A 26,040-nucleotide genomic window follows, 5' to 3' on the forward strand; every position below is an offset into this window, starting at 1 on the left:
TCACCAACGTCTATATCACCCTGCTGTCATTGAGGGGGACGCTTTGTTATGATTCGTTTTTCTTCGCCGAATGTACATGGCGCTTTGTTCATGATGCTTATTTTTCGTCACGAGGTTTATGTAGTCTTTTGTTTGACAGGTTGACAGGGCTATATAAACAGGGACTGCTGATGGCAGAGATTTTGTTTATGTTACTTTATTTAAAATCATGATTAATCAGACTTCACTGAAGTAACTTTTGCTCATTTTTGGTGGAGAGGTAGCTTATTAGGAGTACTTTCAGAATATGCAATAACCCAGAATGTGTCAAAATGTACATGATGCCTTTTGAAATGTTACCGTCGATTTCGCCACCTATGAACAAATAGCGTAAACATACGATTTTTTGAAAAAATGTGTTTTTTCCTTCATAATCAACATTTTTATAAAACTTATGCCGGATTCGGATGAGAAAAATTATTTCCAACAATTTAGTGTACAACTTGCAAATACTTGTTTGATTTTTCTATAAGAAAACTGTAAATTTAGAAAAAGATAGTAATTTGAACTATTTGGCAAGAAAGTCTGTCAAAAATCAATAAAAATTGTTGAATATACGTTAACACATCGGTTACCAGCTATATAACTGTTTATTTCATTGTTATATACGGGGAAACTCATTTTTTCGTGTTCCAAAATATGTTTTTTAAAGAAAAAGTTGACAAATTTTTGCGCCCCCAATAAATGATGTTCATTATTGTAAAGCAAACAATTTTTCTCGTCTTTTGCAACCAGTTTCATTAAGATTGATGCAGGGAATCATGAGAAATAAGCGATTTTGTTCTTCAATCCAGCAGAAAGGGATACGATTTTTGGCAGATACCCTCATTTTGGCGCCACCTACATTTGAAACACAGTCGCGCTGCAAAACCTCAATGGCAAGATTTCGATCTACCAGCGGCAAATCTCGATCTACCATCGACAAATCACGACTTACCATCGAAAAATAATAATCAAAATTTGATATGATGACTATTAAAAAAAAATCATAAATATACAAAAATTATAAAAATTTGAATCGTTTCAATTTTTTTGAATTTTTAACAATTTAAAAAAAACAGGGGTTTTATAAGTTAAAAACAAATTGATGTTTAATAAACCAAAAACAAATCGAAAAACATTTTCCATCGTTTAAGGGAGCGTTCTTTTATTACGTAACGCAAAAAATGGTTCTTGACACCCCCTCCGCCCCCCCCCCCTCGTAACCAAATTTTCATACAAACAGTTGTATATAGAGCGTAACACAGCCTTCGACCGCCCCCCGCCCTTCACCCAAACTGCATTACGTAATAAAATAACGCTCCCTAAATTCATATTTTTCATGTTTTTTGTTCGATTAAATATTTCAATATTTTAAAAGTTTTGTGAAATTAGCGAAACAACCGTGCTGGTGCATTCTTAAACACATTTTTTAAGTCGATTTTTGAAATGTTTAACAATCATAAAATTATTAAAATATTTTTAAAAAAGTTTTTGAAATCTGTAACATTTGTAAAATTTGTAAATTTGTAAAATTTGTAAAATTTGTAAAATTTGTAAAATTTGTAAAATTTGTAAAATTTGTAAAATTTGTTAAATTTGTTAAATTTGTTAAATTTGTTAAATTTGTTAAATTTGTTAAATTTGTTAAATTTGTTAAATTTGTTAAATTTGTTAAATTTGTTAAATTTGTTAAATTTGTAAAATTAATAACATTTATTAAATTTGTTAAATTTGTTAAATTTGTTAAATTTGTTAAATTTGTTAAATTTGTTAAATTTGTTAAATTTGTTAAATTTGTTAAATTTATTAAATTTGTTAAATTTGTTAAATTTGTTAAATTTGTTAAATTTGTTAAATTTGTTAAATTTGTTAAATTTGTTAAATTTGTTAAATTTGTTAAATTTGTTAAATTTGTTAAATTTGTTAAATTTGTTAAATTTGTTAAATTTGTTAAATTTGTTAAATTTGTTAAATTTGTTAAATTTGTTAAATTTGTTAAATTTGTTAAATTTGTTAAATTTGTTAAATTAGTTAAATTTGTTAAATTTGTTAAATTTGTTAAATTTGTTAAATTTGTTAAATTTGTTAAATTTGTTAAATTTGTTAAATTTGTTAAATTTGTTAAATTTGTTAAATTTGTTAAATTTGTTAAATTTGTTAAATTTGTTAAATTTGTTAAATTTGTTAAATTTGTTAAATTTGTTAAATTTGTTAAATTTGTTAAATTTGTTAAATTTGTTAAATTTGTTAAATTTGTTAAATTTGTTAAATTTGTTAAATTTGTTAAATTTGTTAAATTTGTTAAATTTGTTAAATTTATTAAATTTGTTAAAATTTGTTAAATTTGCTAAAATTTGTTAAATTCGCTAAAAAAAAAAAAATTTGCTAAAATTTTTTAAATTTGCTAAAATTTGTTAAATTTGCTAAAATTTGTTAAATTTGTTAAATTTGTTGAATTTTCTAAAATTTGTTAAATTTGCTAAAATTTGTTGAATTTGCTAAAATTTGTTAAATTAAAATTTGCTAAAATTTGTTAAATTAAAATTTGCTAAAATATGTTAAATTAAAATTTGCTAAAATTTGTTAAATTAAAATTTGCTAAAATTTGTTATATTTGTTAAATTCGTAAAATTTGCTAAAATTTGTTATATTTGTTAAATTCGTAAAATTAGCTAAAATTTGTTAAATTTGATAAAGTTTGTTGAATTTGCTAAAATTTGTTAAATTTGCTAAAATTGGTTAGATTTGCTTGAGGTTTTGCAGCGCTACTGTGTTTCAAATGTAGGTGGCGCCAAAATGAGGTTACTTGCAAAAAATCGTATTCCTTTCTGCTGGATTGAAGAACAAAATCGCTTATTTCTCATGATTCTCTGCATCAATCTTAATGAAACTGGTTGCAAAAGACGAGAAAAATTGTTTGCTTTAAAATAATGAACATCAATATTTGGGCGCGAGGTCACAAACCTTTTTCTTTAAAAAACATGTTTTGGAACACGAAAAAAATAGTTTCCCCGTATATTTCTATGAAATAAACAGTTATATAGTTGTTAACAGATGTGTTAACGTATATTCAACAATTTTTATTGATTTTTGACAGACTTTCTTGCTAAGTAGTCCAAATTACTATCTTTTTCTAAATTTACAGTTTTCTCATAGAAAAATCAAACAAATTTTGGAAAGTTGTACACCACATTGTTGGAAATAATTTTTCTCATCCGAATCCGGCATAAGTTTTGTAAAAATGTTGATTATGGAGGAAAAATCACATGTTTTCAAAAAATCATAGGTTTAAGCTATTTGTTCATAGGTGGCAACATGTGTCTTTTAGCTTTGCTGCAAGTCCTCTATTGGAAAAATGTACACCAAATTGCTGGAAATATTTTTTCTCATCTGAATCCGGCATAAGTTTTATAAAAATGTTGATTATGAAGGAAAAAAACACAATTTTTCAAAAAATCATAGGTTTACGCTGTTTGTTCATAGGTGGCGACATGTGTCTTTTAGCTTTGCTGCAAATTCTCTCTAAAATTTGTTAAATTTGCTAAAATTTGATAGAGAATTTGCAGCAAAGCTAAAAGACACATGTCGCCACCTATGAACAAATAGCGTAAACCTATGATTTTTTGAAAAAATGTGTTTTTTCCTTCACAATCAACATTTTTATGAAACTTATGCCGGATTCGAATGAGAAAAATTATTTCCAACAATTTGGTGTACAACTTTCCAATATTTGTTTGATTTTTTCTATGAGAAAACTGTAAATTTAGAAAAAGGTAGTAATTTGGAGTATTTGGCAAGACAGTCTGTCAAAAATCAATAAAAATTGTTGAATATACGTTAACACATCTGTTATCAACTGTATAACTGTTTATTTCATTGATTCAAACGGGGAAACTTATTTTTTCGTGTTCCAAAACATGTTTTTTAAAGAAAAAGGTCATAAATTTTTGCGCGCCCCAAAAATGATGTTCATTATTTTAAAGCAAAAAAATTTTCTCGTCTTTTGCAACCAGTTTCATTAAGATTGATGCAGGGAATCATGAGAAATAAGCGATTTTGTTCTTCAATCCAGCAGAAAGAAATGCGATTTTTGGCAAGTAACCTCATTTTGGCGCCACCTACATTTGAAACACAGTCGCGCTGCAAAACCTCAATAAATTTGCTAAAATTTGTTAAATTTGCTAAAATTTATTAAATTTGCTAAAATTTGTTAAATTTGCTAAAATTTGTTAAATTTGCTAAAATTTGTTAAATTTGCTAAAATTTGTTAAATTTGTTAAATTTATTTTTAGTTTGAGAATCAGTTGAATTTTTTTATTCTTTTTATTTTGTTTAATTTCAATTCTTTTTTTATGTTAATGTTTTTTGATTGTTTTGATTAATTGATTTTTCAAAGATCGAGATCCAGAAATCTCTATCGTGAGTTGGGAAATAACGATCGAGTGCAACAATCACCGCGACGATGTCGATTTTTATAATTTCTACAATATCAGTCTGCAAGTTTGCAAAAAGATTCTATTGATCAAGATCATCACGAATGTTTCACACGAAATAAATTACACACAATATAAAGCCACATAAAATAAGCAACTGATCTTTTTATTCGTATTTGTAAAAAGCTTCTCTAATTTCGTTTATGTATATTCGTTAACGTTAAATTACGATCATCAATTTTAAAACCCACGTTCATATAGTCACAATTCTTCCCTCTTAGGCACGTCCCGCGGTGCGCACATGCCCTCAAATGCACAGCTCTCAATTCGTTCCCTAAACAACTGCCGAAAGTCCTCGTAGCTGCACAGCGTCTGTCCCGGCTGAGAACATCCGGGAATCGGCACCGGTCGTTCCTGGTGCGTCAGCAGCACCTTCGTTGCGTTGGAGCACCTTAAAAAAAATGTTGAAATTGTTAAATCTAGCAACTTTGTAGAAATTTTTCAACTTACTCCAGCTTGGTAAAGACCAAATTCGTCGCAAACGCATCGATTTCGCTGACCCTCCACTGCCGTTTCCGCTCAAAGTCCCGATGAGTCAAAGGGAAATCATCTCTGTACAGCCCCAAAAAGGCCATCGCCTTCAGCAAAGTTCCCGAGTGCGTAAAGTAGAACGTGAACGCTTCCTTCGTCCCATCCTCGTTGTCGAACCTTTCGAAAAGATCTTTGAACGCGTTGCATGCCTGAGCGTACGTCAACTCGTGCCCGTACCCATCGATCCAGTAGTACTCCAGATCTTCACCGAATACCAGCGCCTCGAAGGTGTACCGGTCCAGCAGCAGACACCACGGCGACACGTGTCGCTTGGTCCAAGCGGTCTCAAACGCGCAAGTCTGATATATCAAGTAGATGCTGTCCGCATCGAGGTAGGTTCCGATCTTCTTCGAGACATGCTTGATCTGCTGTTTCATGATTTTGCTCTTGTACCACAAGTTAACCTCATGCGAAGCTTCCGGATTGTGCTTGATGTCCAACCGCCAGCGTTCGCACAGCTTGTAGAACCGCAGCACCGGATCCTTTGCCAGCGCTTCCGGAAACTCAATGTGCTCCTCCACTCCAAACAACCCCAAGCTAAAATTCCTTGCGCTATACTCAGCTCGTTCCGTTTTGGTAAACTTAAAGTAGAAATCCTTGCGGTTGTACCGTTCCGGCAACGCCCGTCCATACCGCACTCTAAACCTGCGCCCAATCTCCCTCAACTCGTCAGCTCCCTCGCCCACCAACAACTTCTCGTCAGAATCCGGGTCCAACCGCGCCGGCGTCCACGCCCTAAACAGCTCCAACTCCCGCCGACACAACCGCTTGTGCTGCAGAATCTCGTTCCGGATCTCCACCAAGTCCCGGTGCATCGCATCGATCACCTCGGTCTTGGGATTGCGCGTCCCATGCCGGAACAGACCCCACGTCTTCGTCACACGACATCCTTCCAGCTCGACCGGATTGCGGTCCACCTCGCGGAACACATGCCGATAGGGCGTTTTCGTGCCCAACCGGCGATGCACCACCTCCCAGTGTTCCTCCGCGCAGGATTGGGCCCCAACCGTTAGCAGCAGGGTGCAACACCATACGATCACGACACGGTACGCGCACATTTTGTCATGGAACTGCCGGCAACATTACGGATATAAAGCGACGGGATTTTAGTGTCCTTGCTGATAACCGCGCGGGCAAGGTGGACAATGTTTACCAAAACAAAACACCTTTCCTCTTTCGGGGAGGTGACACGACTACCACTCATTCATAAAACTGGGATCGTAGTGTGCGTTGGTTCCGATTCATTCATTTTCCTCCATCTAGTTTAGCTAGTTGCCACTAGATGTCACTTCATACTACTAAAATCGTTGAGTGAGTTGGAAACGCAACAACTGGGTAAAAAGTAGTTTATGCAACAAATTGCAAAAAGAGGATTTTTTCAGCACGAGTCGTACATTTATCCAAAGGGGTTCACCGAGTTGGATAAATACGAAGTGTGCTGAAAAAATCAAGTTTTGCAACGAGTTCCATACAACATTTTTTGCAAATCCGAAAAACACCCATTGAGTGAAATTTTAAGTCGAATTTTCATGTAGTTTGTCAATAAATCGTTTAAATCAAAAAAATGTTGAAAAGTGTTACTTTTCGAAACAAGTGCTGAAAAGTTCAACTTTTCAGTACCCATTTCAGTGCTGAAAAGTAGATCTTTTCAGCATTTATTTTGAAAAGTGTTGCTATTCGATTCTGTTATTTTTGGTACAGAAAAGTAGTCTATTTCGTCGTTCAAGAATGACAGGAAAAGTAAGTAGTTTCACGCACTGAAATGGGTGCTGAAAAGTTGAACTTTTCAGCACTTGTTTCGAAAAGCAGAACTTTTCAAAAAAAAAAATTATTTAAACGATTTATTGACAAAATACATGAAAATTCGACTTAAAATTTCACTCAATGGTTGTTTTTCGGATTTGCAAAAAAATGTTGTATGGAACTCGTTGCAAAACTTGATTTTTCAGCACTCTTCGTAGTTATCCAACTCGGTGAACCTCGTTGGATAAATGTACAACTCGTGCTGAAAAAATCCTCTTTTTGCAACTTGTTGCATAAACTACTATTATGCAACAAGTGGCAAAAAGAAAAATCAGAACGAACCGTGTATTTATCTAACGACGTTAACCTAATTGGGTAAATATTTTGAGTGCTGAAAAAATCAAGTTTTGCAACGATCATCAAAATGATATTAAAAGTAGTATTTTTAAATTCAAGTGCTGGAAAGTTCAACTTCAGGTATAGCATCCATTTGAATGTTGAAAAGTAGAACTTTTAAGCCCTAGTATCGAAAAGTATTTTTTTTTATTTTTATTTTGGCGAAAAAAAAGTAGATTATATCTTCATTCGAGAATTTTTTAGATCTTAAAATTCTAAGATTTTTTGATCTTGACATTATTAAATTTTTAGATATTTAGATTTTAAATATGTTTATTTATGATATTTAAGTTTTCAAGATTTTTAGATTTATATTTTTTTAGATTTTGGATTTTTAAATTTTTCAATTTTTTAGAATTCAAAAGTTTTAAAGATTTTAAGATTTGTAGATTTCTAGTTTTCTAGATTTCTAGAATTCTGGATTTCTGGATTTTTAGGTTTTTAAATTTTTATATTTTAGAGCTTGCAGATTTTTCAATTTTTAAATTTTTAGATTTTTAGACTCTTAGATTTTTAGATTTTTAGATTTTTAAATTTTCAGATTTTTAGATTTTTAGATCTTTCGATTTTTATATTTTTATATTTTTAGATTTTTAGATTTTTAGATTTTTAGATTTTTATATTTTTATATTTTTATATTTTTAGATTATTAGATCTTTAGATTTTTAGATCTTTGGATTTTTAGATTTCTGGATTTTTAGATTTCTGGATTTTTAGATTTTTGGATTTTTTGATATTTAGATCTTTAGATTTTTAGATTTTTAAATTTTTTGATTTTTGGAATTTTAGGTTTTCAGATTTTAAAACTTTAAGATTTTAAGGTTTTTTAGATTATTAGATATTCTTAGATTAAAAAAAAAAATTCATTTTAAAATTATTTAATTTTAAAATTTTTAGATTTCTATATTTTTAGATTTTAGAGTTTTAGATTTTTAATTTTTTTCTGTACTTTTAGATCTTTAGATTATATTTCTTTTTAATATTTTAGATTTTCTAATTTTTATGATTTTTAGAGTTTTGATATTCTTAGATTTCTAGATTTCTTTAATTTAATTTTTTTTAGATTTTGAAATTTTTAGATTTCTATATTTTTAGATTTTTGTATTTTTAATTTTTTGTACTATACTTTTAGATCTTTAGATTTTATTTTTCTATATTTTAAGATTTTAAAATTTTTATGACTTTTAGATTTTAAAATTTTTATGACTTTTAGATTTTCAAATTGTTAAGCGTTTTGGTTTTTTTTTAATTTTAATTCAAAAAAATGCACAATGCCACCCGAACGCCCACAAATCTCACCTCTTCTCCGACCGCTTCGTGATCAACCCGAGCAACTTCCGCCGTCTTTTCTCCATATCCCGGTGCTTCCGGCATAGATCCGCCCTCTCATCTTCCTTTCGCACCATCAACCCCAGCTGATCGTTCAGCAGTTCCCTCACGATCTGTTCCGCACTATCGCAAACCTCCGGAGCCGGGTTCTCCGCCTCCTCCGTTTGGACCGCTTCATCAAACGAGGTCGTCTGGTTGCCGGCGGTTCGCTTGGCAAACCATCGGGACGCTTCGTTCGGAATGATGAAGTGTGGATCCTGGTACGGGGCGTACCGAGAGAGGGAAAAGGCTGCTTCCGGGTGGAAATTGCGTACTCCGGTCCAGTTTTTCGGACGGGGATCCGGAACGCGGAGTGGTGCCAGGTAGGGCGAACAATGATCGACGTTTCGATGCCAGTCGTGGGAGGATGAACTAAGCGAACTTTCAGGAGAGGATTTTTCCTGAGCTCGAGGAGGCAGAACCTCCTCCAAGCCACGGAGTGTGGTCATCATGTCCAGATGGCAAATCGCAGACATTATCAATCGTTCGTTGATAGAGTAATCACTGGTGGCATTCTTCGAGTAGTGCAACCCGAGTAGGAACCATAAAAAGGAAATGTCACTGCCGCTGGACATCTGCACCGCTTCCTTTAAAACCCAAGCCGGACACAGGGGATAAACGCCCAGCGAACGGATTAGCGAGCGACACCGGTAGTGCGTTCCCTCGTCCCGATCGTCCCGGAGCGCTTCGAGAAAGGCGTCCGCAGCCTGGACCTGTTCGTTGGAAAGTTCCTGGAACCAAAGTGGCACCGAGTGACGGTTGAGGACTTTTTGCATTTTGAGTTCTGAAATGTTGGACATTTTGTTAGCCAGTTGATTCAGTGTGCAAAGAAAGCATCGAACCATTTTCGGACAAGACCAACTGTAATCCTTCCAGGTAATTTTGATAAGCCGCTACGGCCGTTTTGTACCGTTCGTCGTAGGATGCATCCGACGAGTGGCCGGAATAACGCCGACCGGAACTTGAGTTCTTGGGGGTATTTCGACATCAAATGATTGGAAATGCGGATTTTTTCCGTTTACTCACCGGTGAGTCCATTCAGCCCTGATGTGTTGAAAGTTTCTCTAAATATTCCAGTTCACCAGTTCACTAAAACAGTTTCACACCAAAATTTCAAAAACTACGAATTTCACACAAAATTTGACGCGAATTTCAAAATTTCAGCGCGAACCGGTTACTTGGACGAAAATAAAACTTTGAACTAAAAGCTCTTGACTTGACATCCAGGGATGCCACTTGGTTTTTTGAAATGTCTGTAAAAAAGTCTGTGTATGTCTGTGCATTTGTCTAAAATTCAAATATATCAATTGGGTACTAAAGCCCTATGCCAATTTTTATGTACAACGGTAAAAAACACGATTAAAAACCATTTCTGATCACTTTTTTTCATTTTAATGCAAAATTTTTTTTTGACAAGACAACATTTTTTCGATGGATCAACTATGGTCCCCTTGGAACGACCTGTCAAGTAGGAGCTTTTCTGTCAAGAAGGACCGCGAGGTTAATTTTTCAAAATTGATTTAAAAATCCATTTTAAGCTCTTTATGGTCGTACAAAGGGTCATTGTACTCAGAAAAATAAGCTTTATCGCTGTGAACAATAATATCAGCAATCTAAGCTTCATTTTAGGACCCAATTCACAGTCATTGAAATCGATCAGAAATCGCGTTTTTAAGCATTTGAAGTCTAACGAAATAAGTTTCGACGAAAAAGATTACAAAATATTAATTCAATGAAGTTTTTTAAAAGTCTGTGTACCTCAAAAAATGTCTGGCACAAGCTCAAAAGTCTGTGAAACACAGACAAATCTGTGTATCTGGCATCCCTGTTGACATCGTTGACCAAAGCTACAAAATCTCGTTGAAAAGCTTTCGGCCCAGTGAAAAAAAAAGGTGCGCTCGAGATTCTTTGATGAAAAATCAAAAGATTGAAGCTTTCTAAAAGATGCTGAAATAAAAAGAATTATATAAAACCGATTAAAACTCAAACGCAAAAAAGCAAACATAAAACCTGATTTTAAAATTAAAAAAAAAAAAAAAATTCAAAAAAAAAAAATTAATGACAAAATTAAAAAACAAACAATAAGGCTTTCTAGGCCCAGTGAAAAAAATATAATTTAACTCAAAAATGACGAACTCCTCGTCACAGTGTCCTGATGCAAACAATGATCGAGCTGTAGCTGTCACAGCCCTGCGAAGTATGTTGGCTGACATATCGGGCAGTCAGTCAAAAAACCAGCTAGAAGTCGCCTGACAAAAAACTTTTGCTAGAAAGAGATAGGAAACCTGATGCAAACAAACGTCCAGCTGTCATGTAAACATACTTTGAATGTGTTGGTAAATTTCTGACTAGAAAGCCTTATACGAAAAAAGTTAGAAGTTAACTCCTTAACCTGATAAAAAGTTGTAAACTAACAGGCTCTCGTCACAAATAAACATTACAATTACAAAAAACAAACGCTTTAAATACATGAACGTTACAAATTCTTAAATTCTTAAATTCTTAAATTCTTAAATTCTTAAATTCCTAAATTCTTAAATTCTTAAATTCTTAAATTCTTAAATTCTTAAATTCTTAAATTCTTAAATTCTTAAATTCTTAAATTCTTAAATTCTTAAATTCTTAAATTCTTAAATTCTTAAATTCTTAAATTCTTAAATTCTTAAATTCTTAAATTCTTAAATTCTTAAATTCTTAAATTTTTAAATTCTTAAATTCTTAAATTCTTAAATTCTTAAATTCTTAAATTCTTAAATTCTTAAATTCTTAAATTCTTAAATTCTTAAATTCTTAAATTCTTAAATTCTTAAATTCTTAAATTCTTAAATTCTTAAATTCTTAAATTCTTAAATTCTTAAATTCTTAAATTCTTAAATTCTTAAATTCTTAAATTCTTAAATTCTTAAATTCTTAAATTCTTAAATTCTTAAATTCTTAAATTCTTAAATTCTTAAATTCTTAAATTCTTAAATTCTTAAATTCTTAAATTCTTAAATTCTTAAATTCTTAAATTCTTAAATTCTTAAATTCTTAAATTCTCAAATTCCTAATTTCTTAAATCGTTAAGTTCCTCAATTCCTAAATTATTAAATTCTTAAATACTGTCTTTTCAAATAAATGAAAATAAGAATACTTGGATTTTTAGTTTAGGTAAAAGATTAAAATTTAGTCAAAATTTAAAAAATCTTGATTCGATTACCTGCAGTAAATTTTGACAAAGAGTTCGCTTCGATAGATTTTTGATTTTTTAAATTCTTTATGTTTTTGGGTTTTAGAAACAATTATTTTTATGTTGATCTCTGGAGTTTTTTTTTTTGAAAAGGTCCAATAAACCAAATTTTTAGTTTTTGCTTTTTGGGTGTTTTTGAAACCGCCTTGAGTCAGGGATATTAAAAAACACCAAAAAAGCAAAAACTGAAAATTTGGTTTATTGGACCTTTTCAAAAAAAACTCCAGATTCTGTTTTTAACATTTTTAAAATATATAAAGTCTAGCAGAAAGCAAAAACTTTAAAAGTTGTGGTAGGTTTTTTTTAGCAATTTGAAATTATTTTTTCCAAAGTTTGACACATTTGTACTAGCATTTTTATAATTTTTGCAATTTTTAAGTTTATTATTTTCCCTCCGTGCCATTTCTTTTCCACCGGGGCCACAGCTTGCAAACCAAAAAGCTTGCTCCGCGCCTGTGTTGGTGTGTCCATCTGTCACAACATAACCTCTGCCGCTGCGAGCCGATGCGCTTCAAACTTCAGCATTTGCGCGAAACAAGAAAAAAAACCGCAGACGGCAGATTCTCCATTCCGACGGCGTATTTCCCCCTTAAAAGTGAGGTTCCTTTTCGCGTTCCCCCTGCAAGAACGGCAAGTGAGTCTGCTGTTGTTCGCCGAGAATGGCAGATTTCCTGGAATATGGCTCGATCAGCTCGGAAGTGCGCGGGGCGTTGGTGAGTTGACGGTTTCGGAATTTCGGGTGGACAATGTTAACCTGTTTGTCGATTTCAGTGTCCCGGCAAGCTCAAGATGACGGACACGGCGATCGTGTTCAAGAATGAGAAAACCGGAAGGGTTGAGCAGATTAACGCGTCCGACATCGAGCTGCTAAACTACCAGCGCTGTGTGGGCAGTTTCGGGCTGCGCGTTTTCCTGAAGAACGGAACGCTGCACAGGTAATTACGTGAATGGTCATGATAGGTCATAGTCATGGTGGTGTACTTAACTATTGTTGACTTCTAGATTCATGGGTTTTACTGGTGACGAGCAGAAGATTGCCAGCTTCGCCAAGAAGAACTACAAGCTGGACATGCTGGAGAAGGAGCTGTCGATGCGTGGCTGGAACTGGGGCACGGTCCACTTCAAGGGCAGCGTGCTGTCGTTCGATGTCGAGAACAAGACCAGCTTCGAAATCCCGCTGAACCACGTGTCGCAGTGCAACACCGGCAAGAACGAGGTGACGGTCGAGTTCCACCGTAACGACGACGCCCCGGTCAGCCTGATGGAGATGCGGTTCCACATTCCGATCTCGGAGTCCGCCGACACCGACCCGGTCGAGGCGTTCCAGGAGCAGGTCATGAAGCAGGCCTCGGTCATTTCCGCGTCCGGTGACGCGATCGCGATCTTCCGCGAGATCCACTGCCTGACGCCCCGCGGTCGGTACGACATCAAGGTGTTCCAGAGCTTCTTCCAGCTGCACGGAAAGACGTACGACTTCAAGATTCCGACCTCGTCGGTGCTGCGACTGTTCCTGCTGCCGCATAAGGACAACCGGCAGATGTTCTTTGTCATTTCGCTGGATCCGCCGATCAAGCAGGGCCAGACGCGCTATCACTTCCTGGTGACGCTGTTCCAGATGGACGAGGAGACGAACATCGAGCTGCCGTTCACGGAGGAGGAGCTGAAGGAAAAGTACGAGGACAAGCTGACGAAGGAGCTGTCGGGGCCGGTTTACGAGGTGCTCGGCAAGATCATGAAGGTGATCAACAACCGCAAGCTGACCGGACCGGGAACGTTCATTGGCCACTCGGGAACACCCGCCGTCGGATGCTCGTACAAGGCCGCCGCCGGTTACATCTACCCCCTCGAGCGAGGCTTCATCTACGTGCACAAACCGCCTGTTCACATCCGGTTCGAGGAGATCGCCTCGGTCAACTTTGCCCGCAGCGGTGGATCGACGCGCAGCTTCGACTTTGAGATCGAGCTCAAGACCGGCACGATCTACACGTTCAGCAGCATCGAGAAGGAGGAGTACGGCAAGCTGTTTGACTTCATCTCGTCCAAGAAGCTGCACGTCAAGAACACCGGCAAGGACGGCAAGAACGCGTACAAGGAGGACTTTGCCGACTCGGACAACGAAAACGAACCGGACGCGTACCTTGCGCGGGTCAAGGCCGAAGCCAAGGAGCGCGATGACGACGGAGACGACGACGACGATTCGGAGGAATCTACGGACGAAGACTTCAACCCGAACCAGGCCGAGTCGGACGTGGCCGAAGAGTTCGATTCGAACGTCGAGTCCAGCTCGGAAGAGGACTCTGAAGGCGGCGGCGGTGGCGGATCCGACGACGAGGCCAAGAAAAAACTCAAGGAGAAAAAGAAGGAAAAGAAAGAGAAGAAAAAGGAGCGCAAAGAACGTAAAGAAAAGAAGCCCAAAAAGTCCAAATCCGGTGGACCGAAGCGTCCGTCGACGGCCTTCATGATGTGGCTGAACGCGACCCGCGAGCGCATCAAGAAGGAAAACCCCGGCATTTCCGTGACCGAGATCGCCAAGAAGGGCGGCGAGATGTGGAAGGAGCTCAAGGACAAGAGCGAGTGGGAGGGCAAGGCGGCCAAGGCCAAGGAGGAGTACGTGGAAGCTATGAAGGAGTACAAGGCCGCCGGTGGTGGCGGAAGTGGCGACGAAGGCGGCAAGGCTAGCGGCAAGAAGCGCAAATCGGAGGGATCACCGAAGAAGACCGTCTCGACGGGCGCCGCCATGAAGGGCAGCGGCTTCAAGAGCAAGGAGTACATCTCCGGCGACGACTCGAGCAGCGACGATGGCGAGGACGGCGACAAGAAGGACTCCAAGAAGGCGAAGAAGGCGGAATCGGGCTCGGACAGCGAGAAGAAGAAGGACGATAAGAAGGTAAGAATCGCGCAAATTACCCATCTAACATATTTTTAACCATAACTTTTCACAGAAGTCCAAAAAGTCCGAGTCGGAAGCATCGGCCAGCGAGTCGGAGGAAGAGGAAGAAGAGGAAGAGGACGAGGGCAGTGATTAGATCGAATCTTTACGCGATTAAGGTAACCAACAACTACTCGTTTTCACACATTCACAAATACCTACAACACTCAATAAAAAAGAACATTCGATGCTGGTTTAAAACAAGCGCGGTTGCGATTGGCAAACATGCCGAAATGGAAAAGAAAAAAAGAAACATTTTAGTATTAGGAGGAACGTCGTCATTGTTTTATGATGTTTTACGCTAGCGGATAAGATTTATGAACATTAACAGACTTATTTGTACAAATTTCGCTATCGGCTTTGGTTTGGTGTGCTGATTGATCCGAAAATGTCCCTTTTGACTATTGTTTTACAAATTAAATATACAACCCGAACCATCTCCGAAGAGTAAACTCAATCCTGCTAAAAAAATAATTGAAGACAATTCATATATTTTGTCATAGTATTTTGAGATCATTCGATCCTAATTTCTAGATCTTCCATCGACAAACTACGACTGACAATCGTGAAAATCTCGATATGTGTTCAAAGCTTAAATATCTTAGAAAAATCAAAATTACATATTAAAACTGAAATTTAGAATTTATAGATTCTAAAAATTTACAAATTTTTAAAAAATAAATCACACAAATTTTAAAAAATTGAAGAATATTTATAAACCTCAAGAACTTTAGATTTTTTGCAATTATAACATTTAAGCAATTTCAAAAATTCAACGAAAATCAAATATTTTAATTTCAATTATAAATTTTACAACATTAAAGAATTTCAAGAATTAGCAAATTATTAAAATTCATAAGTTTTGTTTTTTTTTTATTTAAAATTTTGAAACAATCTGAACTTTTTATCCATTTTTGAATTTTTGGATTTTAATATCTTGGATTTTTTATAATTTTGTTTTTTTTTTAAGAATTCCGGATAAGGTGCCACGTGTACACTCTAGAAACAATTGTCCACAAGGGGAGGTGTCTGAAGTAAGAAAAAAAGTTCACGTGGTTTACAAATGGAGGCTTCTTAACATTACAACGCCCAAGGCAAAGTTGGAACGGTAACTTCAACTCAATGATTCTCGGGCATAACTCAACCAATCAAGATGATTATTCTTCTTTCCAGTGATTTTTAGGATATCGAGATGATTCTAGAAATTTAAAGAACTTAATTTGATCAAATCTGTAATTTTTAAAACATCGTTCCAACTTTTTTTTCGCGTGTAAAAAATAAATTTAAACGTTATTTTGTAAATAAAATGATAACACAATTTTTGGAGCTGTCTATACATAAAAATATTATTGAAATAACTAAAAATCTGTATTTTGAGACCAGATTTTTGATAATTTTGGTTTTACACGCAAAATGCAGACAGCACATTTGTCGGGATTCGATTATCCAAAGTGAAATATTTCCGAGGCCTTCGGATAATCGAGTCTGGACTGTATTGATGGAACATAGGGTACGTTATCCATTAGTGGACCCCTTTCCTATAGTGGACCCTCTGAAGGGTTTTTCATGAAAAAATCAATAAAATCACAATTTCAAGCGTGTTGTTGTCTACAAATCTAGAGATTGTTTTGAAAAGGTCCTATAAGCAAAGTACTGGATGTTATGGGCTCTTTCGAAAGAGCACACGATTTTGAACCAAACTGCATCAATAACTCAAAAGTGATGAAAATGCATATGGGACATTTATGCGATCATGGGCAGTACAGGTCTGGGAAAATCACGCGCCAACTTCTGGTATGGTCAGGCCTATGGGGAATGGTCTGGAGAACACTTTTCCCGAAGAGAGCATATGGATTCGTTGTCCCTAGACCTGGCGCATCGGCAAACAATCCGATGTCTCCGGAATCAACGGTTTTCTCTCAAAAAGCATCAAATTTTCCTTAGCATGCTATGAAAGCTTGATGAACACCGCGACGCCATATGTTAGACAGCTACCACGTGGGTGAGAAACAGCTGGAATATTTAATTGCAAACCTTCTTTTAACTAGAAAATGAACATTTCGAGTAATCCTGATATTATTTAGTCGAATTCAAAATCTTTGCATAGCAAATTTGCATTTTTTTTTTTTTTTTTGCAAATATTTCAACCACGTGGTAGCTGTCTAACATATGGCGTCGCGGTGTTCATCAAGCTTTCATAGCATGCTAAGGAAAAGTTGATTCTTTTTGAGAGAAAACCGAGATCAAAAGAGCATTAAATTTGATCTTTTTGGCCAGTAAGTGGCATAAATTTGCGTGCTTACTCGAGACGGTGCTGCTGCTGGTAAGTTTATAGCCTGAAAAGTATTTTTGGAGCTTTAATCGAGCATCAAACTCTCCATATGACGAAAATAGGTGTTTGATTATAAAGGGTATATTTCCCCTATCTAGAGTACTTTTCAGAAAAAAAAGAAAACTCTAGATATATGTTAAGCAGGTTAAACCAAGGGGTAGGACAGAGAGAAACTGAGTGACTCAATTTCTCAAAGTTACTCAATCTTACTCAATGTTACTCAATTTTTCTCCTGAGTAATAGAGTAATCTACGTGCGCATGTATTGCGTGTACGTACACGAAAAAGATTGAGGTTAAATTTTGTCCGGACAGCAAAATCAAATGGTGCGCTAGTGTGTGTACGCGAAACGTCATAAAGCTCTATTGGAAGCCAGGTTACGGAATTTGTGGATAGATGTTTTGACAGATCAGCGTGATTGCAAAAAAATTATTTCATCCCAAGAGGCTGTCGCATTTTTTTTTCGATTTGGTTTTTGCTGCGAAAAAAATGTTCCGGATTGTGATGCGGAAGGTGGAAGATTTCTCCGTTGCCGCACGTGATCATTTACAACGAAGTGGTTTTTGGTTTGCTGGCCTAGCCAAGCTTCACGCTCTTTGAATGTCACCGTTCGACCGTTCCGTCAAGCTGCTGACCTCGTCGTGCCAAAGTGACCTAGCACCATTTTTGGAATCCCATCAGAATGGGCGGACGAGGAAGACCCTCGGGATCCCCTTACTACGACTCGAATATGGCGGTTGTTCCGCGGCGGATGCCGTGCTTCCGGATATCGAAGTGGCAATCATTTTGAAAGGGGTCCTCACCCGCCTGGATGAGTCAAGGAGCTGTTTTCTTATGTCGTTCGCGTTCTTATCATGGTGGCCAGAACCTGACACGGGCTGCTTATAGTATCAAACATTCTGCCAGTAAGTGGCCTAAGTCGGAGGGGAATAGTGGGATGAAAAAAAAGAAACTGAACAAAACTTTATTGATGAATGATTTTGCTAGTGGAGGTTGATGTTTGGGTAAAGCTGCAGAAGAACGGTCATTGCTGGATTGAGTCATCGTCAAATGTCCTCTTGGCTCAGCTTTTTGTAGTCGTTCTCGGGAAGGTGTTCGTAATGGCCTTCCTTTCGGAAACCGGTTCCACAAAATCTAATCCGCACCATCATCGCCCTCCTCGATCCGATCGTGGCCAGCACCGATCGGGCCACCTGACAGCCAGTCCAGTTTTTCAAGACCCCTCTGTTTAGGGGAGAAAAATTGGTAAATTTTAGAAATGGGCAGAAATTTGCATTGTTTTCACTACGTTTGGCCGGATTGTTCCGTATTGTCTACCATTTCTTTTTGGCTTTGAAGCTTAGATCCACCTCACCGTACACTCGGAATGCCATCTGTTCTGCTGGGGGTCCGACCGAAGATGGCCAGAAAATCTAGTAGATCATTTCTCGCGTCTAGATATTTATCCTTCCGCTTGGCCGGCCGGCAGTCCATCGTGTCAGCCCGTTTCCAGTTATTTCTGTTGAGGATTCGATTCGCTTGGTCGCGAAAAATTCCTTTTTGCGGTCTTAATGTCGATCAGGACCTTTCCGGTCATTGCCACGAGGCACTTTTTGACTTGGCCTCGTTTTTCTTTCATATTATTTTTCCTTCCCGTTCGTCTGGCCATAATTAATGCTATCATTACTTCCGGTGATGACCTCGGCGCGTTCAAGGAGCGGTTTGTGCTGGGTAGATTCCGGCCAGCAGAGCTTTCAGCACTTCTTGAGGTGGAGTCATCGCCATAAATCCAAACTTTACGCGTATCACCTGCAACAAATTATTACGAACGTATCCCGTTCAAGGAATCGTTGATTTCAGGTTGGTCGAAACGGGATAAAATGCTTCGTACCGCGCACGAAATTTCTCATCGATTCCACGTCCACAAAATCGACGATCACATCGGCAACCGTAATCCTGGCTACCGTGTCGTATTGTACACCTTTGTTTCGCAAGATCAAAGTACACTCAACCCCCGGTGGTTGGTCACTTTTTCGTTTGACACTTTTTTAGTTTGTACCCCGTTGGTTGGTCAAAGTCAAACTAAAAAGTGACGAACTGTCACTTTTTACACGGCGCTCACGCACACTATCAAAACAAACGTTTGGTAGTGTGTGTGAACTCCGTGTAAAATGGGTGTCAAACTAAAAAGTGACCCCGTTAGTTTGACAACAGTAGGTGTCAAACCATCGGGGTTTGAGTGTATGTCCATGTCGATCGGAGATGTTTGCTGGACCGGGGTTTGACCACGTTCCGATTGTTGATGGCGTCATTTTCTATAAATCTTCTATAAATCAAATTGCCTTCCGGGGGTAGTTTAAGCGGCCTGTGGGTTTTGTCCAGGTTGACGTCCTATCGCTGGAACCTGAAAATAGTTAGATTTGTTTTTGTGCCAACTTGGACACTAAAATTCCTTTCCTCCACGGACACGGAATCAAAAAAAAAGTACAAGGAACTGCCTGAATTATTCTACCATTCTACTGGCCGTCGCCCAAAACTGTTCAGGATTGCTTCCGGAACCATCCTTCCCAATGAATCGGCCTTTGCATCCGCCGAATCTAACGGAATTTTCAATATCTTTCTGTTTCGTTGGGGTTTTTCAGCTTCAAGTTGATTTTGTTTTGCATTATTTATCAACGTCAGTTGTCTCGCTTTCAAATGTCAGTGTCAAAATTTGTTACGTCGGTTGTGAACATACATTAAGATTGAGAAATTCTGAGTGGCTCAATGTTACTCAATTCTATTCAAGATTTCTCAAAATGACTCACTGTCCTACCCCTTGGGTTAAACACTCGCTGAAATTTGCTGATTTTCACTATTTAAACAACTGATTTTGTAAAGCTTTCGACAGAAATTTGCTTTGAGTTATTCATCACTCGATTGCAGCTGAAAAAGATTTCTAAAGCTTTTTTTTTTTTTTTGAAATGGTCCAATAAACCAAATTTCCATTTTTTGCTTTTAGGGTGTTTTTGAAAACGCCTTGAGTCAGGGGTATTAAACAACACCCAAAAAGCAAAAACTGAAAATTTGATTTATTGGACCTTTTTTAAAAAAAACTACAGATTTGTATAAGCCGTAATTGAACGTAAATGTGCTGATATGCCAGCAATAGAATGAGATGATGTTCACCACGAGTGTTCACCAACCCGGTCACGGAAATTTCTAGCAGAAGTTGTTCTGTTAGAATCTTGCTAGAATGATTCTAGCAGGCCTGCCAGATTTTTGTTAGAATTTTGCTAGAATTTCTCACAGAGCAAAACCTGTAAGAATCGTGTTAGAATTTTGTGAGAAAATTCTGACAGAGCAAAATTTGTCGAAAATGATGTCATTTTCGCCAAACCGCTTTGTGGCGAATGTGGTTGCCGCCATTACCATCTTGTCATTGAACTTGTTCAAACAAGTTCACTTTTTCTGCCGTTGATGGAAATGCATTACTTTTCTGCGCCGCTAAATTTAGGTAAGTACCTAATTTGAACTGGGGTAGCTTGAATCAATCCAAAATAAATAACATTCTCCTTTCATATCCACAGGAATCATATCGAGACGAATTCTTCCGATGGGAGCTCGGATTGTTCCCGAAACGAAGCCGGGGAGCACAGCAACGGATTTTGATTCCGATTCCATCAACGCCAACACATGCAAGATGCTGACAGCGTATGAAAAAATATGCTGACAGCGTTCGCTTCAACCCTATTCATCCCTCCAGAACACGTGAATTTAAAAGTGGTTAAGTGAAAAAGTGTGTGCATGAAAACGTGTTGTAAGATGTGATTAGTTTTAATAAAGACATTTTTAATTGGTTTTATTTGCTAATTTCACCCAAAAAAATTCTATCCATTCTATTCTAGTAAAATTCTAGCAGGATTCTAGCCGAAATGCTTGCCATTTAATTCTAGCAAAATTCTCACAGAATTCTAACAGAATGGTCTGTCAGAATAGTTCTAACAGCATTCTAGCAGGATTCTCACATAACCGTTAATTTCGCCGGCTCCTGCTAGAACCGGTTATTGCATTTGAGCTAGAATTCTCAAAGAATTGTTGAGAAAATCTAGCAGGATGATGGCAGCGTTCTAGTAAGAATATTTTCGCTCTGCTAGAATTCTGTAAGAATCCTGCGAGAACGTCGTGACCGGGTTATCCTGAGCTGAGATAAGGATTAGCCACGCATTGACTAATTAACTAACTGGATTTGTTTTCAACAGCTTATTGATTTGAAGTGGGATAAATTGAAGGAGAGCAATTCCAGCTCAAATCCAGTTTTTTCTGGTACTTTTGTACTCGACCCTCTCCGATTTCTATGAAACGTTGTAGACATGTTACTTTTTTTTTTTTTTTGTTTTTTTTTTTTTTTTTTTTTTTTTTTTTTTTTTTTTTTTTTTTTTTTTTTTTCTTTTTTTTGTAGACATGTTATCCTAGGCCTATATAAGCCATTTTACAAAAGACAAAATTGTAGGAAATTGTATGGGCTTTCTGAAAAAAAAAAATACACTTTATGAAAAATACAAACCACTTCCATGAGATTTTTTATTTTTATGTCTATGAATTAAATTTGAAGGTGATGCCACGATTTTTTTTCGTTCAATATTTTCGAGGAAATAGCCTAAGATGTTATTAAAAAAAAAATCATTTGCAAACTTATAGGAAATTGGACGAGGTTAAAATATTTTCGAGGCTGAAAAATCAAGTCTGTCATATAGAAATGAACAAAAACCTCAAAAAAACCTATTTTTTCAACATTTTTATTTTTAAAACCGCTATATACACAAGGATTGGACATACTCTCAACTAAGATTAGTTCGTACGCTCTTGCAGTGCATTTTTTTTTTTTTTTTTAGGAGTTGCTTTGGAGAACTTGAATGTTGCGCGTCGCGGTAAACACGCCGGATTTTCGTTGCCGTTTCCGTCTTTGTTGTCCCCCCGATTGTGTGTGTATTTCGACCCGGACGATTTCGCGATGTTGACAGTTGCTTTGGAGAATTTGAACGGTGCGGGTCGCGGTCAACACGCCGGATTTTCGTTGCCGTTTCCGTCTTTGTTTTCCTCCCGATTGTGTGTGTATTTCGGTCCGGGCGGTTTCGCGTTTTCGCATTTTAGTTGGTTTTATCTTTCCACAGCCGGCTGTCTAAGATTGAATCATTTATGCTAAACTCAACACCAAATAACCGGGAATAGTCTCATCCGCATACTCCGACTGTTTGCCTTGAGAATGCATAATACATCACACCATTAAACAAAATTTATTGATTATTGGGTCGCATCATCATCCTCTATGTTGAATCCTGGCCATTACCCTTACCCACTAACAATATCCCAAGTAGAAGTAGTTTTCCGGCACACGTGGGGGTGTGGATATCGTATAGAACCCACCCTTTGTAGCAACCTGTGCTAACTAACATTCCCGTCCCAATCCCCCGAGATCTACAAACTGACATGGCGGGCGCCGTTGGTGGCCAATGACTGTTACCTATTTGCTCCAGATCTAGTTTTAATGATCTTGATGTTTTATCTTTTCAGCGCATTCATACATGCTGTTGATAAGGGAAACACCATTAGATCGTTCAAGCGTATGGTCGGTTGTATTGATAGGATATTACGGTCCTGTTCAGCAACGGAGAAGGACAACCATGGGTGGTCTCTCATGCTCATGCTCATGCTCATGCTCTTGCAGTGCATTTTTTTTAGTTAAGGTTTTGCTGGGGACCATCCATAAACCAAGTGGGACACCTTAGGGGGGAGGGGGGTTTAGCGATAACCCACGCTTCATTCAAAAAAAGAGACTTCAAAAAAGTGTCCACGTGGTTTATGGATGATTCCCTAGTCGAGTGCTCTTTTAAGAAAAATAAATTTTGAGATAAAACCCATTTTTTAAAGACTTTTTAAAACTGTGAAATCTATCTATATACAGTCCAGACTTGATTATCCGAGCCTCGATTAGCCAAAGTTTCGATTATCCAAAGTTCGATTATCCGAAGGTTTGTATGGGATTTCGGATAATCGAATCATGAAAAAAATAGTTTTCGTATTTTTTTATTACCTTGCTTTAAACATCAAATTCGAGTTCTGCGACTAAATTTAAGTCAAAATTAACAATATTTTAAGTAATATTCTCTCATCTCGTCTTTCCCACGTAAAACTGAACCAAATTTAAACATCCCACAGAGTAAAATTTCTTTCCTTCTGCGAATTCATCTTTAACTTTCTTCAATTTGTTTCTTTCGACAAACCCTCCTCATAAAATCACCCATAGCAAGTCCTCACTAGAAGCGATTTAGCTTGGGCCTTTACATTTTCATGCAAAGGGCTCTCCTTACAGAGAAGCAGCCTCAAATCTCCTAACCAACAGCATAGTCCATCATCGCCGTGAAGTATAAACCAAGGCAAAGGAAACGATTACCTTCTCGGTTCCCTTTATGCTTTGGCGGAATGCTTCTTATGCTCAAAGGACGCATGCAAGCAAAAATCCAAATATCAGCATACGACGACCGGGACACAGCCAGCAGAGAAGGCCCAACCAAAGCAGAGCATAAACGTGCTGAAAACGACCGTTGCCACCCGGCTATGGGACAAATGGTTTGCTCGCATCAAGAGAAAAAAAAGGATATCCTTTGCAACATTTTTTTTGTTCTCATCATAAGTACTGTACTTGTTTGTTCGGCTCGGTGCGAACCGCTGTTAGAAAGGGGAGAAATCAGGACCAGTCGGCAGTTTGTTGCTTCATGGTGAGGTAAACGACGATTGTCAACTGTAACGTTTTTTTTTTGTGACGGGGGAAGTTTAAATACATATTCTCAAAATGTCATGATTTTCTCATATAAAATGTTAAAACTTTTAATTTTATGAACAAAACCAGTTTTGCCAAATTTCTGGCAAAATTCTCACTTTTTAACATTTTTACCTGAAATTTATTTGTATTTTGATCAAAAGCATATAAATTTAGTTAACTAAACATAAACATTGTTTTTTTTTCTTCTTGAAAACTATTTTCACTTTAAACTTTAAAATGCAATTTTCATTGAATTTTCAGTTTTCCAGATAATTTTAATTGAAAAAAAAAAATTCAAAGTGGTTATAACTTGTACAACAGACAAAATAAAACCTTTTCATACAAAATAGCACATTAAAGCATAGCACTAACTTAAAAAAGCAATATGAGTGTTATTTTAAATGAACCAATAAAATTTTTTAAATGTTCAAAACATGTAATTTTTATGATTGTATTTAGGGTATTTTAACCATTAGTGGACCCCCTAGTAGAGCCGATGCACATTTTCACAATTTTTCAATATTCTAAGCACTTTTTCATAATCCTTTGTACAAAACAATGAAATCTGAAGTCTTTTGAACAATTTTGACTATTTGTTTCATCAGTAATTTGTTTTTGAGCAGAAAAAGTTTTTTTTGCCTGTTATGGACCCCCTTTTCCTATCGAGAAATTAAAAGTGAGAGTGTGTGCAACATGGAGTTAAACTTTCTATGAAGTTGCTGTGAAGGTTGCCATGGCACTTTGAAAAGTTTAACTCCATGTTGCACGCACACACTCTCACTTTTAATTTCTCGATAGTGAACCCGGGTCCATAATCCGATTGTGGACCCGGGTCCAATATAGGCAAACTCGAGGGCAAACTGTTATTTTCATACCAAATTTAACCGATATTTGATGTTTTGATGCATGGTGGAGGTCTTATGATAGATATAATGAATAAAAGAATTACAGACATTTAAACACATTTATTTCCGAAAAAATCAGAGAAAACGTTTCAAAAACCACTGTTAACAAAAAAAAAAAAAAACAATAAAAAAAAGTAATTTTGATGCACATTTTTTCATATTAATTACATAAATGGTTGACCGAAACTAAACAATAGATTTGTTTACAGTTGCTGATAAAACCATGCATGTTTATTTGAAAAAAAATGTTTTGTTCTTAATTTATTAAAATATTATTTCAAACTGCAATTATGATGCTTCAGTTAAGTTTAATTGACAGGATTCTGAACCAAACTGCATCAATAACTCAAAAACGATGAAAATGCATATGGGACATTTATGCGATCAGGGGCAGTATAGTTTTGATTAATTATATTTTTTTACGGCTTCGGATTTTTTGGTACTTTTAACATGAAACAGCTATATTTATTAGGGTGGGTTCCCCTAGTAGGGCATGCCCATAGGGACTTTCATGCCAAATATCAGCTCATTTGGTTGTAAACTGGCTGCGCGCATCAGGGTTAAAGTTTACATGGGAATTACTATGGGAAATTGGAACTTTTTGTTCAAACGCTCCTACAGGTCTGGGAAAATCACGCGCCAACTTCTGGTATGGTCAGGCCTAAGGGGAATGGTCTGGAGAACAATTTTCCCGAAGAGAGCATACGGATTCGTTGTCCCTAGACCTGGCGCAATTTTCAAACAATCCGATGTCTCCGGAATCAACGGTTTTCTCCTCGGTCGCGGTTTTCTCATGTAATGACAAATGATATTTTTTAGTCAATTGATTACAATAGAGTCAATATCTACGTGCGCCTGGCTGGCCAGCAAAATCAAACGGTGCGCTAGTGTGCGTACGCGAAATGTTATAAAGCATTATGTATATTGAATTGATTATACATAATAAAGTCGATTTAAAAAAAAAAATCGATTTAAAAAAATTTAGTTATGTTATTGAAACGTGTTCTGGATTTATAAATTTTAAATTATGCAAATGACGCAAATTTAAATTTGCATATTGTCCGTTTCTTTCAAAGGTACACGCCGCGCGACATTTCAGAATGGGCCATAAACATTGTTGCCAGCGATTTTCTGCACTTTTTGTGCAATAAAAAACATACCTGGCAGCAATGGCAAGCGATTCGAAGAAGAAGATAAACAAAAACAAAACGCGCAGTATGGGATTTGACAGCGCGCATTTGCCGAAAGTGCGGCGCGTCGTTTCGAGGCTGGTATGCCGCGTGTCTTTTTCGGGAATACGGGCAATAATTTCA

The 26,040-nt window shown here is 36.8% G+C and overlaps 2 protein-coding genes across 2 annotated transcripts; one reads left to right on the top strand and one right to left on the bottom strand.

The window, feature by feature from the left end:
* Nucleotides 1-4,589: 4,589 nt before the first annotated feature.
* LOC120415120 (multiple inositol polyphosphate phosphatase 1) lies at nt 4,590-6,238 on the bottom strand. Its single transcript, XM_039576539.2, has 2 exons — nt 4,965-6,238; nt 4,590-4,905 (listed from the first exon to the last, which is right to left on the bottom strand). Exons 1-2 carry the CDS (start codon nt 6,101-6,103, stop codon nt 4,716-4,718), a joined length of 1,329 nt encoding a protein of 442 aa, XP_039432473.1. The 5' UTR covers nt 6,104-6,238; the 3' UTR covers nt 4,590-4,715.
* Nucleotides 6,239-12,262: 6,024 nt separating this feature from the next.
* LOC120415124 (FACT complex subunit Ssrp1) lies at nt 12,263-15,060 on the top strand. Its single transcript, XM_039576547.2, has 4 exons — nt 12,263-12,494; nt 12,553-12,716; nt 12,784-14,668; nt 14,724-15,060. Exons 1-4 carry the CDS (start codon nt 12,441-12,443, stop codon nt 14,805-14,807), a joined length of 2,187 nt encoding a protein of 728 aa, XP_039432481.1. The 5' UTR covers nt 12,263-12,440; the 3' UTR covers nt 14,808-15,060.
* Nucleotides 15,061-26,040: the final 10,980 nt, after the last annotated feature.

This window comes from Culex pipiens, chromosome 2, assembly GCF_016801865.2.
Source record: "Culex pipiens pallens isolate TS chromosome 2, TS_CPP_V2, whole genome shotgun sequence".
NCBI lineage: Eukaryota > Metazoa > Arthropoda > Insecta > Diptera > Culicidae > Culex > Culex pipiens.